The sequence below is a fragment of the Lotus japonicus genome, chromosome 2 (genome assembly GCF_012489685.1).
Source record: "Lotus japonicus ecotype B-129 chromosome 2, LjGifu_v1.2".
Classification (NCBI taxonomy): Eukaryota; Viridiplantae; Streptophyta; class Magnoliopsida; order Fabales; family Fabaceae; genus Lotus; species Lotus japonicus.
In genome coordinates, this window is record NC_080042.1 from 23,214,180 (window position 1) to 23,228,439 (window position 14,260).

The 14,260-nt window shown below is 37.7% G+C and overlaps 1 protein-coding gene across 3 annotated transcripts; it reads left to right on the forward strand.

Annotated features, from left to right (window-relative positions):
* Window positions 1-7,140: 7,140 nt before the first annotated feature.
* On the forward strand, window positions 7,141-13,728 carry LOC130737808 (plant UBX domain-containing protein 1-like). 3 transcript variants are annotated; one of them, XM_057589656.1, is made up of 7 exons: window positions 7,141-7,378; window positions 11,464-11,560; window positions 11,683-11,751; window positions 12,223-12,290; window positions 12,468-12,597; window positions 12,841-12,945; window positions 13,261-13,728. In XM_057589656.1, the coding sequence occupies exons 1-7, from the start codon at window positions 7,313-7,315 to the stop codon at window positions 13,473-13,475; spliced, it is 750 nt and encodes a 249-aa protein (XP_057445639.1). In that variant the 5' UTR covers window positions 7,141-7,312; the 3' UTR covers window positions 13,476-13,728. The 3 variants fall into 3 exon arrangements, with proteins under 3 accessions (XP_057445639.1, XP_057445638.1, XP_057445640.1); XM_057589655.1 differs by having other exon boundaries at window positions 7,142-7,378; window positions 11,680-11,751; XM_057589657.1 differs by having other exon boundaries at window positions 7,142-7,378; window positions 11,688-11,751.
* The last annotated feature ends 532 nt before the right edge of the window (window positions 13,729-14,260 follow it).

Consider the following 14,260-nt stretch of genomic DNA (forward strand, 5'->3'; position numbering starts at 1 on the left):
CCTGATCGAATGGCGATGGCAATAGCTACCATGATTGAGGCAATGATGAATCAGGCTGCTGAGGACGCTTACGGACGCGCTGAGGAGGCGGCACGTGAGCAACCTCAACCGCTAATCGAGGCGTCCAAGCACCAGCAAAGCAGGTTGGACCGAGCTAGAACTGGAGGGCCAGTGAGGTCAGGTTCTCAGGAGTACCGACCGTGGAAGCCATACCAGCATCTTGAGGGAAGAGACCCTATTCCGGGATCACGTAAGTCGACGACCGCAACCATTGGCCAGGAGGCTGTGTCATGCTACCGTTGTGGAAAGCTTGGACACTACGCCTTTCAGTGCTCAGTGGCTGGAACAAAATGCTGGAAGTGCAGACAACGTGGACATTTGGTCGTGAACTGTAGGACGTTCCAGGCGGGACCGTCTGATAACAAGATGAAGGACAAGTTTTCCGCCATAGCTAGAGGGGCAAGGAAACAAGTGACCTGTTTCAGATGTGGGATGCCAGGGCACTATGCTAATGCTTGTCCCGACGCGAGGCCCAAATGCTATAATTGTAACAAAATGGGGCATACTGCCGGTCGGTGTAGAGCACCCAAGGCTGAACCAACTGTCAACACTGCTTGTGGTAAGCGTTCTGCTGCTAAAGCAAGAGTTTACACCATGGACGGTGAGAGAGCCGAGGGGTTTGTCAGAGGAGAGCGCAAGGACGATGGTAACATTCTAACCATTCTTTCTCATTTCAGTATAATATATTCCATTACTCTCGTAGCGTGTGCAAACACACCTAACTTATTTATACTGTCTAAGCTTTGACCTTATAGTTATTACGCCTACTAATACCTTATTTAAACGTAGCTCGTATTTTAGCTATAGAAGTACCCGAGGTTTAAGATAACACGTTAAGCCTAGAAAGTCGTCTTGTACCGATGCGTCTGACCAGAAGCTAGAAGCTAAGGAATGAATCTTAGAGAGATTTCGTATGGATATTATACCTATGATGTCGGGAGTGTGTAGTTCCGAAGCGACATCATTGAGGATTTAATATCAAGATATTTGTGACTATTGGATGATAGGAACTCATTGACTGATCCAGTAGGTTTTTCTAGATTTCCACCTTCGATGTATTAGGTCTGATCAACTTAGTATTGAGGGGGTGATATTCGGAATCACAGCTGGCTATGGACTTTGATAGAAGGATTGGTAAGATTAACTTGATCTGATCGAAGATTAGTTGAATTTGGGAGGAAAGTTCGTGTTAAGCACTTGATTGTACAAGATTAAGAATTGAACCTTTGGAAGTTGATGATTGTCGTATAGACATTAATTGGTTGGTTCGTGTGATTACTCCAAGTAGAAGTAGACTCAGTCAAAAGATTTAATGTTGGAAACATATTAGGTATTTTCTCGGAAGTTATGAAGTCATAGGTTATGTGATTACAGAGTGGAATTGTTAGAGACCAAATAGGTTGGATTTAATCAGGTTATAGATGATAGCTTGATAAGTAGCAAGATGGAGAAGAATTAACTTTGAACTAGATTGTTGTAGTCGAGTTCGAGGAATAAGTTTTGCTAAGTACATGATTAATTTGTGGAGACATTATAGTCTTAAGAAATGAATTTTCACTTGAAAAGTGTTAAAGGGTCAAAGGACATTACCGATGCAAACTAGATAAAAGTTTAGATTTTAAGCCCAGGAAGTTTAACTTGAATGTGTGAGACTTAGAGAATCGTCAGGAGTTTTCGGGAGTGACTGAGTGTTGAATCAATGATTAAGTAGAAAAAGAAAGTTTTAGCATAAGTTGAATCCTTGAGGTTGTTGATATGGATTTCAAAGAAAATATGCTCAGATTACTAAGTTGGATTGGAATCTTAGGGTTAAGATTGACCTTGAGAGTTGAGAATCACGTACGAGTAGGAGATTGGAAATCTGAAGATGAGTTGCGGATTAAGACCTTGAGGTATAGTATAAGAGAGATCTTGAAGTAAAGAAATTCTGAGTTGGGTAGAGTGTTAAAGTTGGTTATAAGTTGGTAATCGATTGATGTTGATTATGAGACTGCGGGCATAATGAACCATGTGATAAGATTTGAATGATGTTAGCATAACAAGTTATGACTATGGATATCAAGATCCAGTTATGAGTGTGAGAACGTGACGACACTTATCAGGTTGTTTGGGTAAGCGGAGGAGTTATAGTTTTAAGAAATGGATATTCACTTAAGGAGTATTGAGGGATTAAGAAGTTTATCGACGAGATGGTAATCAAGTTACAAGAAGGAAAGTGTTAGTATTAAGATGAATACTTGAAGTTATCATATTTGGACAGGCTACTCAGAGTCTAATAGTGAATGGAACTTTGTCATGGATTTCGGTGATGCATGCTAGAGTTAGCAAGTGAATTTTGCTCAGTTGAATAAGAATCCTATGATTAAGATTGACTTAGGGAGTTGAAAATCATGTATGAATAAGGGATGTAGTGGTGATAGCAGTTACGATAGTAGTTAAACCTTAGAAGGTTGGAGGATCGGATGATAAAATGACTAGTTAAGACCTTTGAGGTACAGTTATGAACTGATCTTCTAGAGGATAAGTCTCGATTTATGCGAAGCGTTAGGAATTTCAGTAAGTCTAAATTGGTTTGAGTAAGGAAGGTCTTGAGGACGGAGACAACAATAATGGATTGTTAGATAATAAGAGGATGATTAGCTTGTGAGTGGTCGATGAATTGATGATAAAGGGGATGAGTCTTGTCATCTACAAGGTATTAAGACTCATGGTCGAGTTTTAATTTGAATGATGACTAAGTAGAAGATTGATTTCATGGTGCGAGCGACGATATTTACGGAATTGGAAGTGACATTAATGGATTATTAGATTCCAACGTAATGTTTCGTCTAGGAGTGATCAAGCGATTGAGTTGAGTTTTGGATCATGAGTGCACGTCACGAGGACAAGTTGAGCATTCACTCCGGAGCATAGAGATGTACCGAGTTTCTAATCAACATTTTGGACGAACAAAAGCAAAGGAACGAGTGGTTAATGTTGTGCAATTGCACGAATGCCAACAAGTATTACTTCAAACGGAGACCCAACGCAAGTGGTCGAACCGGACAACATAGAGTTGGAAGATGATATGTCTTTTGAGACGCCGTCGAACCAGCATTGGGGCTAGAAGAGTGAAACAATCGAAGGGAAAGCAGAGTGTTTTAGTGAAAAGTTATTTGGAACAAAGACACGGACGGTGCTATATGGGTATTAGAAGAAAAGATCAAGGAATAATATCCAGAACTTTTACGGACCCTTAAGTTTCGAGGACGAAACTTTCTTTTTGGAGGGTAGTAATGTAAGACCCAAGTTTTTAAGTTCATGCTAAGTGAATAAACTTCTTATTCACGATTAGGGTTGATGTAATGTGAAGGGAAACCTGAACGAAAGTTTATTAAATGAAATATATTTATGAAGGAGAAAGTTCAGGAAAAGTTCAAGGATTTGCATTATGATCGACAAAAGTTATAGTACGAACGTTTTACGCTTAACCCTAGGTCAGAAACCCTAGTATATAGCTAATTTTCACTTTTAGGCACGACGGAAGTTAATTCCAAAAATCTTCAGAGAAATGTTAGAACTTCTCTTTTTCCATTTATCACAATCGTTTCGAGGCGAAACTCTAGGATCTACGAACGTCCGATTCCAATCATCGGAAGTTTGCCGAAACCGAATCCCTGGTATTTCAAAACCCTAGAATTTCTCGACAATGAAGACTTTATCTATTCAGAGCTTCAAATGAATATTCTACACGCGTACACCCATTTCTCTTGATGATTTCAATCTTTCTTCAGAAGGAAGTTTTCCATTCCGACATTCGATGCAAAAAGCAACTTATCGGGTAAAATAGTTTTACACCGACTTTGCACCGACTTTGCATTAGTTGCCAAAAATACAAGGAGACATCTTCTTAGCTTAGGAATTCCTTTGCCAAAACCTATCTTAGAATTCATGGAGAATGATGCCGGAAAAATCAGATTCGCGAAACTTTCATTTTCCCGCGAATTACCATTTTCTATATATAGCAAGAAAGGTGAGAAAAATTACAAGAACTCCTCCATTTTCTCTCCAAGGCCGCGAGCTCCATAGAAGGAAGAGGAAGAAGAGCTTTTCTTCAAACCTTGCTTGATCGTCGATCAATCAGTTGCTGCTTCAAGGCTTCGAGGTATAGTCGCTAATCCTTACCTCCGATCGCTTTTTCCATAGCTTTTCTGTAGAGTTTTCTGAGTGGATAGTTTATGGGTTTTTGCAAAACTATCCTGAATCTTTCATTTCTGATTCTAAACCTCTTCTACATGTGCCCAAGATCACTTCTGCCGGATTAGATTTTCCGTTATGTCGCCGGAATTCCGTCGGAATCAATTTTAGCCTAAAATACCCATTTTGGAGTTTTTGGAGTAAAGCTTCAACCTTTAGGCTGAAAACTATCGCCTTAGCTTAGTGCTAGTAGGATTAGTTGTCATAAACGTCGTTGGTGACGTCCCTGCAAAATTTTATTTTTGGGATTTCAGTTTTGAAAATCCTAAGTTAAAAATCATGACCAAAATACCCCTGCAACAGTTTTTGATCCGATAATTTTTCCGAGTTCAGAATACCCTTAGTTATGGCTAATGATAGCATAGGAACCAAGTTTGATCGAAGAAAAATCGAGCCCCATAATTGTGAAAAGTGGCCGAGCCTATTAGAGGGGGAAGAGGAAATTTCCTTTTCCGAAAACTTATCCTTTTGCGCTAGATTATCGTACCTTAGAGTATAGATTACTTCGAGTAACCTTAGTAAGTATCGATAACTTAGTTTCCGTTAGATTCTTATAGTATTCTGTGATTTCATTGTAAAGGTACTTTTGAGGATTTCCCCGAGGACCAACACTTTGAGTGCGAGGAAGCACTAGTTGATCATTCTGGAGAACTTTCAGGTGAGGGCTTCTCACTGAATCTCTAGTTAATGCTTAGGGTCGATGTTTCGACATTGTTTACTGTTTATGCACTGAGATTGTGTGTGATTGAAAATGTTTTCTGAGGCTTCGGCTGACAATGTAGATGATTCATCTACTGAATGTTTTTGAAGATTGACTTACATGCTATGTGCTATGTGGGTAATCTAGGATGTGTGGTGCATGCTTTATATGCTAAGTGCTAAGTGTTAATGTTGAGATTTCTTGATATATGACATGTTGTTGATTGTGATGATTTAAATATGCTTTACACTGGAAATCTGAGATTCTGAATGGTGAGAATAGCGGGCAGGTCATGCCGATTTTATTTTGAGAGTTTTGAGAAAGTTTGTTAGGACGAACGAGGTTCGGGCCTTGATTTTGTTTAGTGGATCGAGACATCCTCTGGAAGCGACTTGGGATTGGGAGATCCTGCAAATGTATAAGACTTGCGATAAGACAAAATGGAATCTATTTTATAAAGAAAACTCATAAGACCTTAAATAACCTCTAAATCTTTAAGTAATGATAACAACCTCGAAGAAAGGCATTGGAAGTGAAATCTTAATTTTGGAAAAACGAGGAGTGTCGTCGGATCCAAGTGTTGAGTATGTTGTCTTTGTGCTGTTGGAGCAGCGTTTGATGTTGTGCTGTTGGAGCAGCGTTTATTGTTGTGCTGTTGGAGCAGCGTGTGTTATTGTGCTGTTGGAGCAGCGTGTGTTGTGGTGCTGTTGGAGCAGCTATGTGTCGTTATGAAGTGTGTCTTTTGGTCGCAGAATCGACTTTACCTTAGGGTAAGCTTTTAGAGACTTTAACTTCCCTAGAACACGTGGCGACGTGTCGAGTGAGGTCGGAGACGTTGTTTGACTAGTCATTTTGCATACATGCAACATTAATGAGGTATTAACACAGGACGTACTCTGGACCTCGTCGGTTTCCAAAATGGTCATAAGACCCGGAATGCCGTGAAAGAGCGTTTGTAGACGTCTCTTGTAGCAGACCGAAATGGCAGACCTACGGGTTTACTGCTGATCTGACTACCCCTGTTGGAGTAAGAGACATCACGGGCCGAAATGGCACCACCGTGGCTGGTGAAGGGCTGATCCGATGATGTCCATCCGTTCCGGATTGCATATTGGTTGACTGGGTTAACCTGCATACATATCACGCAACATGCATACTGACTTAGTTGATGAGTGTGGTTGCTATTTGATAAACTTACTTGGAACATGCTAATTGTTATTATTGTCGTTATGATTTTGTGGAGCATGCAACCCTAGGATGTTATCCCTAGTTATAAGCCTAAGTGGCTAATCTTTTAATGGTATCTATTGGTGGTATTATTTATATAATTCTTTGGAGTTGACCCTCGCGTCTTCTGTGTGTGCTTTGGCGAACAAACGCCCTTTGTCAGATGTCTTTGGCGGGCTGATTCATGATGGTTCATCCTTCGGGAGGAACTAGGGTTGAGATGCAGAAACTGGAGCGTATCGCGGTAGCGAGGGGATGACGGATGGTGTACATAGACTAGGTCGTTCTGGATTCAGATTCGGGCGACGATCATGCTAGCATGTAGGTTTTAGTGCTGGTGTGAGCTCCTCAAGATGGGATTAGTGTAGGAGTAGAGTCTTAGCTCTGAACATCATTTGTTTCTTTTGGGACAGGGTAGTTTCCCACCTATAGCTTTTTGTGTGGTTCTTTACGAGAATCACAGAGAGTTGGTTGGACTTAGGAGGTCTTGCTTCAGGCCAATGGGCCAGCTTATTCTCAGTTTTGAGGGATGGTGTTGCGGACACTTGACTTTTCTTGTGGATTGTACCTTTTGCCTTCGGGCGTTACACTTTTCTTTCCGTCACTGGAGGTTTACTCGTGACGAGGTTACTACTACAGCGGGGGCTGTTTATATATTGTATATTAGTTCTGATTATTGTTATTGTTGGGTTTTATTTAATTCAGTCTTGTCTTAGTTATTATCGAAAAAAAAATATTCACGTTTTTCCGCATTAAGTTTATTTTGGTTACTAAAGTGACGTCACCAAGATCGGGGTGTTACATTACGGATCGGGCCGGATTTTCTGATCAGCCTAAGATATATACACAAAACTACAAAAACAATTATGAGAGAATTTCATCTAATATCATCCTTATAAAAAAAACTCATACTCGTTCTCGGCTATAGACCCAAAACAAAAGCAAACCTTCTTGCCACCTGCGAGAACCACGTGTAGCCGACATTCAGAAGCAAAAAAGAAAAAAAGAAAAAAAAGTAAAACGTATGAAATATACGAAAGGTGATTGAAGAAGAAGCATTATTCAGCTCTGCTCTCACTGTATTCTTTGATGCTCGGTGATACCTGGTTTACAATAACATCGAAAAGAAGAAGGGTCACCGGTATTTGTTCCATGGTACTGTCAAGTCTTGGATTTTAATTAGATGATTTTTTTTTCTTTTCAAAATTTATTTTTTTAATTTAGTCATCTGTGTTTGCTTTATAATTGCCTTTTCTTATTTATCTGCTGAATATTTTGAGATTTCTTTTATGGGTTTGTTCACAATTTGTTTTTCTTGACTTGACATCGATATATATTTTCGTTTTCGGCGTGTTGAAAAATAGGATTCATTCAATCAGGAAATAAAACCAAAAAAAATTTATAAAAAAATTCGAGCAATTAATTTGATGCCACATGAGAAGTGAAAAAATTGCAGTAGAGAATAATAATCAGTTTAAGTACTCTTAAGTGGGTTTGGGTATTTCTTGTATATTCTCTTTCAATCTTGTTCATACCATCATTTGGTTCATGTGGTTGAAATGTGTGAGGTCAAACAAACCATGCCAATGAGGTTCATGTGCCCATTAAGCTAGTTTTAGTTAAATTAAACCATTTGGTGCATATCCTCTTGCTCTTCACATTTGTTCCATTAGTGATGACTGATGAGTGATGTCTATAAATTGCCTATATCCACTCTAATTTAGTTGGCAGATGGTCTTCATGCCTGTCACATGAAATTTGTTTGTGTTAAAAACAGTTTGTGATTTCTGAGTACGCTTTTTTTTGTTATAGTAGTGAAGAGCCATAATTCCACATCTCTTATTCCCTGGAATAATTGTTATCTTTGGTCTTTTGTGAGGGCATCATGTCTATGAAATAATTATCTTTGGTCTTTTGTGAGGCTTCATATCATAGCATTGTTCCAGCGTGCATTTTTAATTTTCCTTATTTGTATCGCTGCTAACTTTTTATGGCTGAAATTTAATTCTCTTGTATTATAAGGAGAGAGACCGAGAGAGATCAAGGAAGCAATTGATATTGAATTGCCTGAATGAATAGATTACATCATTATTCATACATATAAGCCCAACATGAGCTGAAACTAACAATAACAGAAAACTAACTAATTACAACAGTGCTCAAGTGCACACTAGACTAATATCCTCCCCCCCCCCCCAGCTAAACTGGGTTGTGAATGAATCACACAAAGTTAGGTTGCTTCTTAAATTTGGAAATCTGATAGTAGGTAGTGGCTAGGTCAGTGCATCTGCCACTTGGTAATCTGCCGGAACATGTCTCACATGAAACTTTTTACTGATGACCTTTTCTCTTACAAAGAATAAATCCAGCTCCGTATGCTCTGTCCTTGAGTGCAGGATAGGGTTATGAGCTATAGAAACAATTGATAAATTGTCACATAACAATAAAGGAGTGACAGTTTTTACTTGAAGCTCATTTAACAGAGATTGAACCCAAATTATTTCTTTTGAAAGATGAGTTAGAATTTTGTACTTAGCAGTGATACTCCTTGCAACTGTTTGTTGCTTAGACCACCATGAAATTAGGTTGGTTCCTAGAAAGAGGCTTGCTCCTCATGTTGATCTTGTATCATCAACATCTGTTGCCCAATCAACATCAGAAAAACCCTTTAGTTGAAGAGGAAATAAAGTTGTAGGCTCTAGCAAAATACCACCGGATAAGGTACCCTTTAGATGCCTAAATATGTGGAGAGGACATGAGCTGACAAACTTTATTCACTTGAAAACTTAATTCTGGCTGTGTGATGTAAGGTATTGAAGTGCACACACAACTAATCTGTATGGAGAAGGATCAGAAAAAGGAACCCCACTGGTTTTAGATAATCTAGAGGTGCTGACCATAGGAGAGGAGATAGCTTGGCACTCTAGCATATTTTCCTTACTGAGTAGAACATAATATGCTGAGTGAGAATGAGCTGACCAGAGGGTAAATGCTTGACTTCTATTCTCAGAAGATAGTCCACCTTATGCAGCTGTTTGAGTGAAAACATGGAATTGAGTTGAGAGGTAATTTGCTGAACTAGAACAGAGGAACTTCCTGTGACTATAATGTCATCAACATAAGGATAAAAACCACTGTTGAGTTTCTGGCTTTCTACTATATACAAAAAGAGAAGAATCACATTTACTTGAAGTAAACCCAGTTGTAAGAGTGCTGATTGTAAACTTTCAAACCAAGCTCGGGGAGCTTGTTTTAGCCCTTGGGTTGCCTTATTCATTCACTTTGCACATCAAAACTTTATTTTCTGATGCAAAACATGGGGGTTGGGTCATAAAAACCACTTCTTGTAAAATCCATTAAAAAATGTATTGTTAACATCAATTTGCTGCAATGTCCAGCCCAAAGTTAGTGCTAGAGTTAACTCAGTTTAAGATTATTCTTATAGTAAATAGTCAAAACCAGGTTGTTAGTGAAAACCTTTAGCAACCTACCTAGATTTGTACTTATGAACAGTACCACCGGGATTTTTCTTAATTCTGAAAACCCATTTGCTTCCTATTGCTTCTCGGTTAGGAGGAAAATGAACAAGAGTCTATGTATTGTTTTTCACAAGAGCATTATATTCTTCAATCATTGCATTACTCCAGTTTTCATTAGCTAGGGCTTGCTTAATAGCAGTAGGTTCCACTGGGTGAGAAGAAGAGTGGGCTGAAGTCTAGGTTTTATGATTCCATTTTAAGACCTTGTTATCATTGGATGGACATTAAGAGGTGCAGAAGGAGAAGTCGTAATTTGCAGTTTTCAACTAAAGAGTGAACATTAGTCGTAATTTGGACAACTTCGTTGTGAAATTTTATTGTTGTTGATAATTTTATTGGTGTAAATTCTTAGAATTTGGGTTAGGCCTAACTCCTAAAAAACCTAGCTTAGAGGTGAGGGTTTCTCTACCCTTTATAAGGATTATTTTCGCCATATTTCTAGTCAATGTGGGACTTCTTAATACACCCCCTCACGTCCAAGATATCCCAAAGTTATCTGTATTTTGCACCTGAGTGTGCGAGTGAAAGTGAGAGTGCAACTTATCCCAAAGCTGATACACATGCTTGCACCTGATCATCTTTGTCAAGATCAGTGCAGAGTCTGTTGTTGGACCAGGAGAGAAGGAGCGCATTTTGTTGCTCCCAAAGAAGGTACTCATCGTTTAAAATTTCTTGCTCGCACTTCCTCTCTTCGAAACCTAGAAGGAATTCTAGTATTCACAAGATATAGATGAAGCCTGTGACCAGTAATAACTGGTTCAATTTGTTGTTTCCACAACAACAAAATTCTTATTAGACAACTTTTCTGAAATTGAATGAGAAAAGGACGCTGCTCTAGGCATTGGAATTGCCATTTGATGTGGCGGAGGTGCAGAGGACACAGGATTAACTCTGATTGGAGATGTTCTTTGCGGAGGTGATGAAGGTGGAGAAGGAGAACTGGCGGTTGCCATGGTTTCCCAGATTCAAACTCTTGATATCATATTAGAAGATGAGAGAGAGAGAGAGAGAGAGTGTGTGTGTGTGTGTGCGTGTTAGGATTCTAAATATTAGGGATTTTGTTTATTTTAATTTAAGAGTATCTTTTATTTTAGGAGTTGATATTTATTTATTTTGGGTGGGTCATCTTTTAGATTAAGAGTATATTTTATTTTTGGAGTTGATGTTTTATTTTAGTAATCTATCTTTATAGATAGGGTTTGATTTATATAAATAGGAGTAGTGTCATTAAGGGTTTTCATGTCTAGGAATTATTGAGTGGTAAGGGAATTGCCCTTGGAGAAGGTTAAACTTCTTATTTTTATTTTTATCATTTTCTTATTCAAAAAGTACCAAAAAGTAATCTTTTATCCTTATTTTGCTATCGTTTGGCTGTAAGGATTTACCGAACCTAACAGAGAGAGAGAGAGAGATATTGAGGGAGGGTCGAGTAAGTAATTGATATTTTAATGCTTGAATGAGTAGATTATATCATGATTCATTCATATAAGCTCATCATGAGCTGCAACTAACTATAACAGAAAACAAAGTAATTACAATGTATTATCCTGTGTGTTCAGGTGCACTGGACTAAAACTCCAGTACCTAGCACTTCAATGACCTATTTATTTTAGTTATGTATCCGCATGAGTCATGACTGCTTGCTCAATCTGTATTTTTTTCCGTGACATTTCTTTTACTTTCATTTTTCATGGCAAACAGGTCAGCATTGCAGATATAAGTGAAAGGTTTGGAAGAGAGATTCGTGTTTTTGAAACAATGTCACTTTCTCCGTCACCAAATGCTGCAGCAAATACTGGTAATAGCAACTTAACTATGTTTATCCCACGGCCCTAAGATAAATATGTATTTAAATTTCAACTATAATTTCCCTTGCGTATCCTGATTAAGTTGTATTTCTTATTGGTATTTGGGAAGAAGAGCAGACGGATGACTTCTATGAGTTTACTGCTGAGGATTATTACGAAATGGTGGCTTCTAAAATGGCAGGTAAAATTGATCCCAATAATTCCATTTGAGCGAAGCAGTGACTATTGATCACAGGTTTTGACCCAATGTTCATGACGTTTCTCATATGCCCAGTTTTCAAATTTTGACCACAAAAAAAAACCATGCATTTTTCCTATTAACAACAAGCTGATTATCTAATAGAAGGTTGACCAGATGAAGATTTAAGAATAAATGATCAGATTGGTAATCAATAGTCTTTTTTGGCATCATTGTCAGGTTATTAGTGCCATATCATACTGTATCCTATCCATATTCCCAAATGTTATTATTGAATCATATTACCTTCTCTCGAATTTTGGAACTATGCATCTGTATATTGTCATGTTGTTTCTGTTTGCAGTTGACAGTTAATAATAATGCATGTGAGAGAGATATGAACAAATTAAATGATGTACACGAAATCAGAATACCCCCCTTCATTCGTTATTTAAACATATTAAATATGGACAGATAAATTCATGAAGACTCGAAAAATCCGAGAAGCAGAAGAGGCAGCTCGTCGGTCCAGAATGACCAAAGTATTGTCTAGCTTCTTTTTGCCCTCCCAAAATCGTGATTATTACCCTTGAAGTTTTTCTGGTTCATATTGGATATTTTTCTCCTCTTGAAGGATCATAAGATTTTCATGAATATTAAAATAAATCAGATTAATGAGGGTGAACTTATATATTCATTTCATTTGATCTTGTTTGCAGGCAGTGATCAGAGTTCGCTTCCCTGATAATCAGACATTGGAGGCTACTTTTCACTCATCTGAAACAATCCAGAGTTTAATTAATCTTCTTAATAAATTAATTGCACAACCAGAGCAGCCATTTTATATATGTAAGCATATTGACTTCCGTATATGATTAAATTTTGAATAATATACTTGTAAAGTGGTGCATACAATTGGAACTTTGCAGTGTGATCAATAGCATAATTGATAGTATTTCATCTCATTTACTATTAGATTAGCATGCCAAAGCATCATCTTTTGATAAGGATTAACACATACTTAACCTATTGATAGTTGATTTGATATTATGGACTGAACTTAAGCAAATCTTTGTACTTTTAATAATGTAGATACTACTCCGCCTAAGAAGGTGATCAAAGACATGTCTCAAGATTTCTATAGTGCTGGATTTTGTCCTGGTGCTATTGTGTACTTTTCATATGATGTTCCAAAAGGTGAGTTCCAGCTGTCAGGAATCATTTTCTAGAACATGTATCACTGATTTTACACATATAAGTTCTGATGTTCATGCCTTTGATGAAATTGAATCACTTTTCGATTTCAGTGTCAAGTTCGCTTCATTTTTTTGATATTTTGCTCTTTTAACACTGCTCGATTTACTGTATTTGCAAATTCATCATAACAAGACTACTACAAGTGTACATCCAATTAGTTAGTGTTGAACAGTTACATATGGGCCATTGTAAATTGTATAACTCACTTGATTTTGTGTTTAACAATAACCACCTCTCTGATATATAAACCTTTAGGTGATAGTACTTTGGATCGCCAAGTTTTCCCGCACCTACTTGAAGAGGTCATGTCCTTGAAGGGTTTGGAAGTAGCAAATGATCAAGGCAAGCCGTCAGAGCCAGTGCAGTCAGCGGTGCCGGTGCCCGCAGCAGAGGCAACACGACCTATTGCTGTGGAAGAACGTAAACCTGCTGAGAAAAAGTTTGTTAAACCAAAGTGGCTGAAAATGTGATATCACTTGTAAGAGTTTAGGGTAGCTCTCAGTGTACTACTGCATCTATGTTGTTATGGTTAATCACTTTTGTAAGAACTTTACCTCTTCCATCTAGAACTCAAAAATAGATCATTTGGCAAGTTGTTCTTTATCTCTCAATTCCTGTAACACTATGTATGTAAAAATGATTCAATTTGGTAATACTTCTCATCATGGATCTCAATGTAGTGTATCATCATAGAATCAAAAGAATGGACCATAGTTTAGTTTATTTTCGCTTCCCTGCCCACCTTCCCCATTGTTTCTCTTCCCAAGTTGTCATGAATTTTAGATAACAAGTAACTAGCCCGTCAATGCACGGGTTTTATTTGTAATAAAAAAGTTATATTTTAAAATTAGGTTTAATTGCACTTTCAGTCCTTGATCTGTTACAATTGTATGATTTGACTCCCCAATGTTTAAAACGAGCGATCCCTGAATTTCTAATTTGTGAAAAATAGGTTTATTAGTCAATTTATCAGTCAATTTCTAACTGACGTTGCTTATGTGGACATCATTAAAGATATGGTTATGACAAATTTGTTACCGGCATGTTAGTTCACTAAAAAAATGAAAAATAAAACAAAAAACTAAATGAATAAAATAAATACATAAATAATTAATGAAATTAAATAAGAAATAATTAAATAATTGACAATTTCTTAATTAAGTCTTTGGAGCCCAAAGGATGTTCTTCCCCATTTCTTCATCTTTGATATGAAATCTCCAGGCCATTATCTCTTCACTCACGATGGTTGAACACT

What these genes read in the sequence shown, in the direction of transcription:
- LOC130737808 (XM_057589655.1), top strand. Translation starts at nt 7,313, where the DNA reads ATGCTCGGTGATACCTGGTTTACAATAACATCGAAAAGAAGAAGGGTC. An exon ending in GTCGGTCCAGAATGACCAAA is followed by an intron (nt 12,291 to 12,467) that starts GTATTGTCTAGC and finishes TCTTGTTTGCAG; the next exon opens with GCAGTGATCAGAGTTCGCTT. An exon ending in TTCATATGATGTTCCAAAAG is followed by an intron (nt 12,946 to 13,260) that starts GTGAGTTCCAGC and finishes ATAAACCTTTAG; the next exon opens with GTGATAGTACTTTGGATCGC.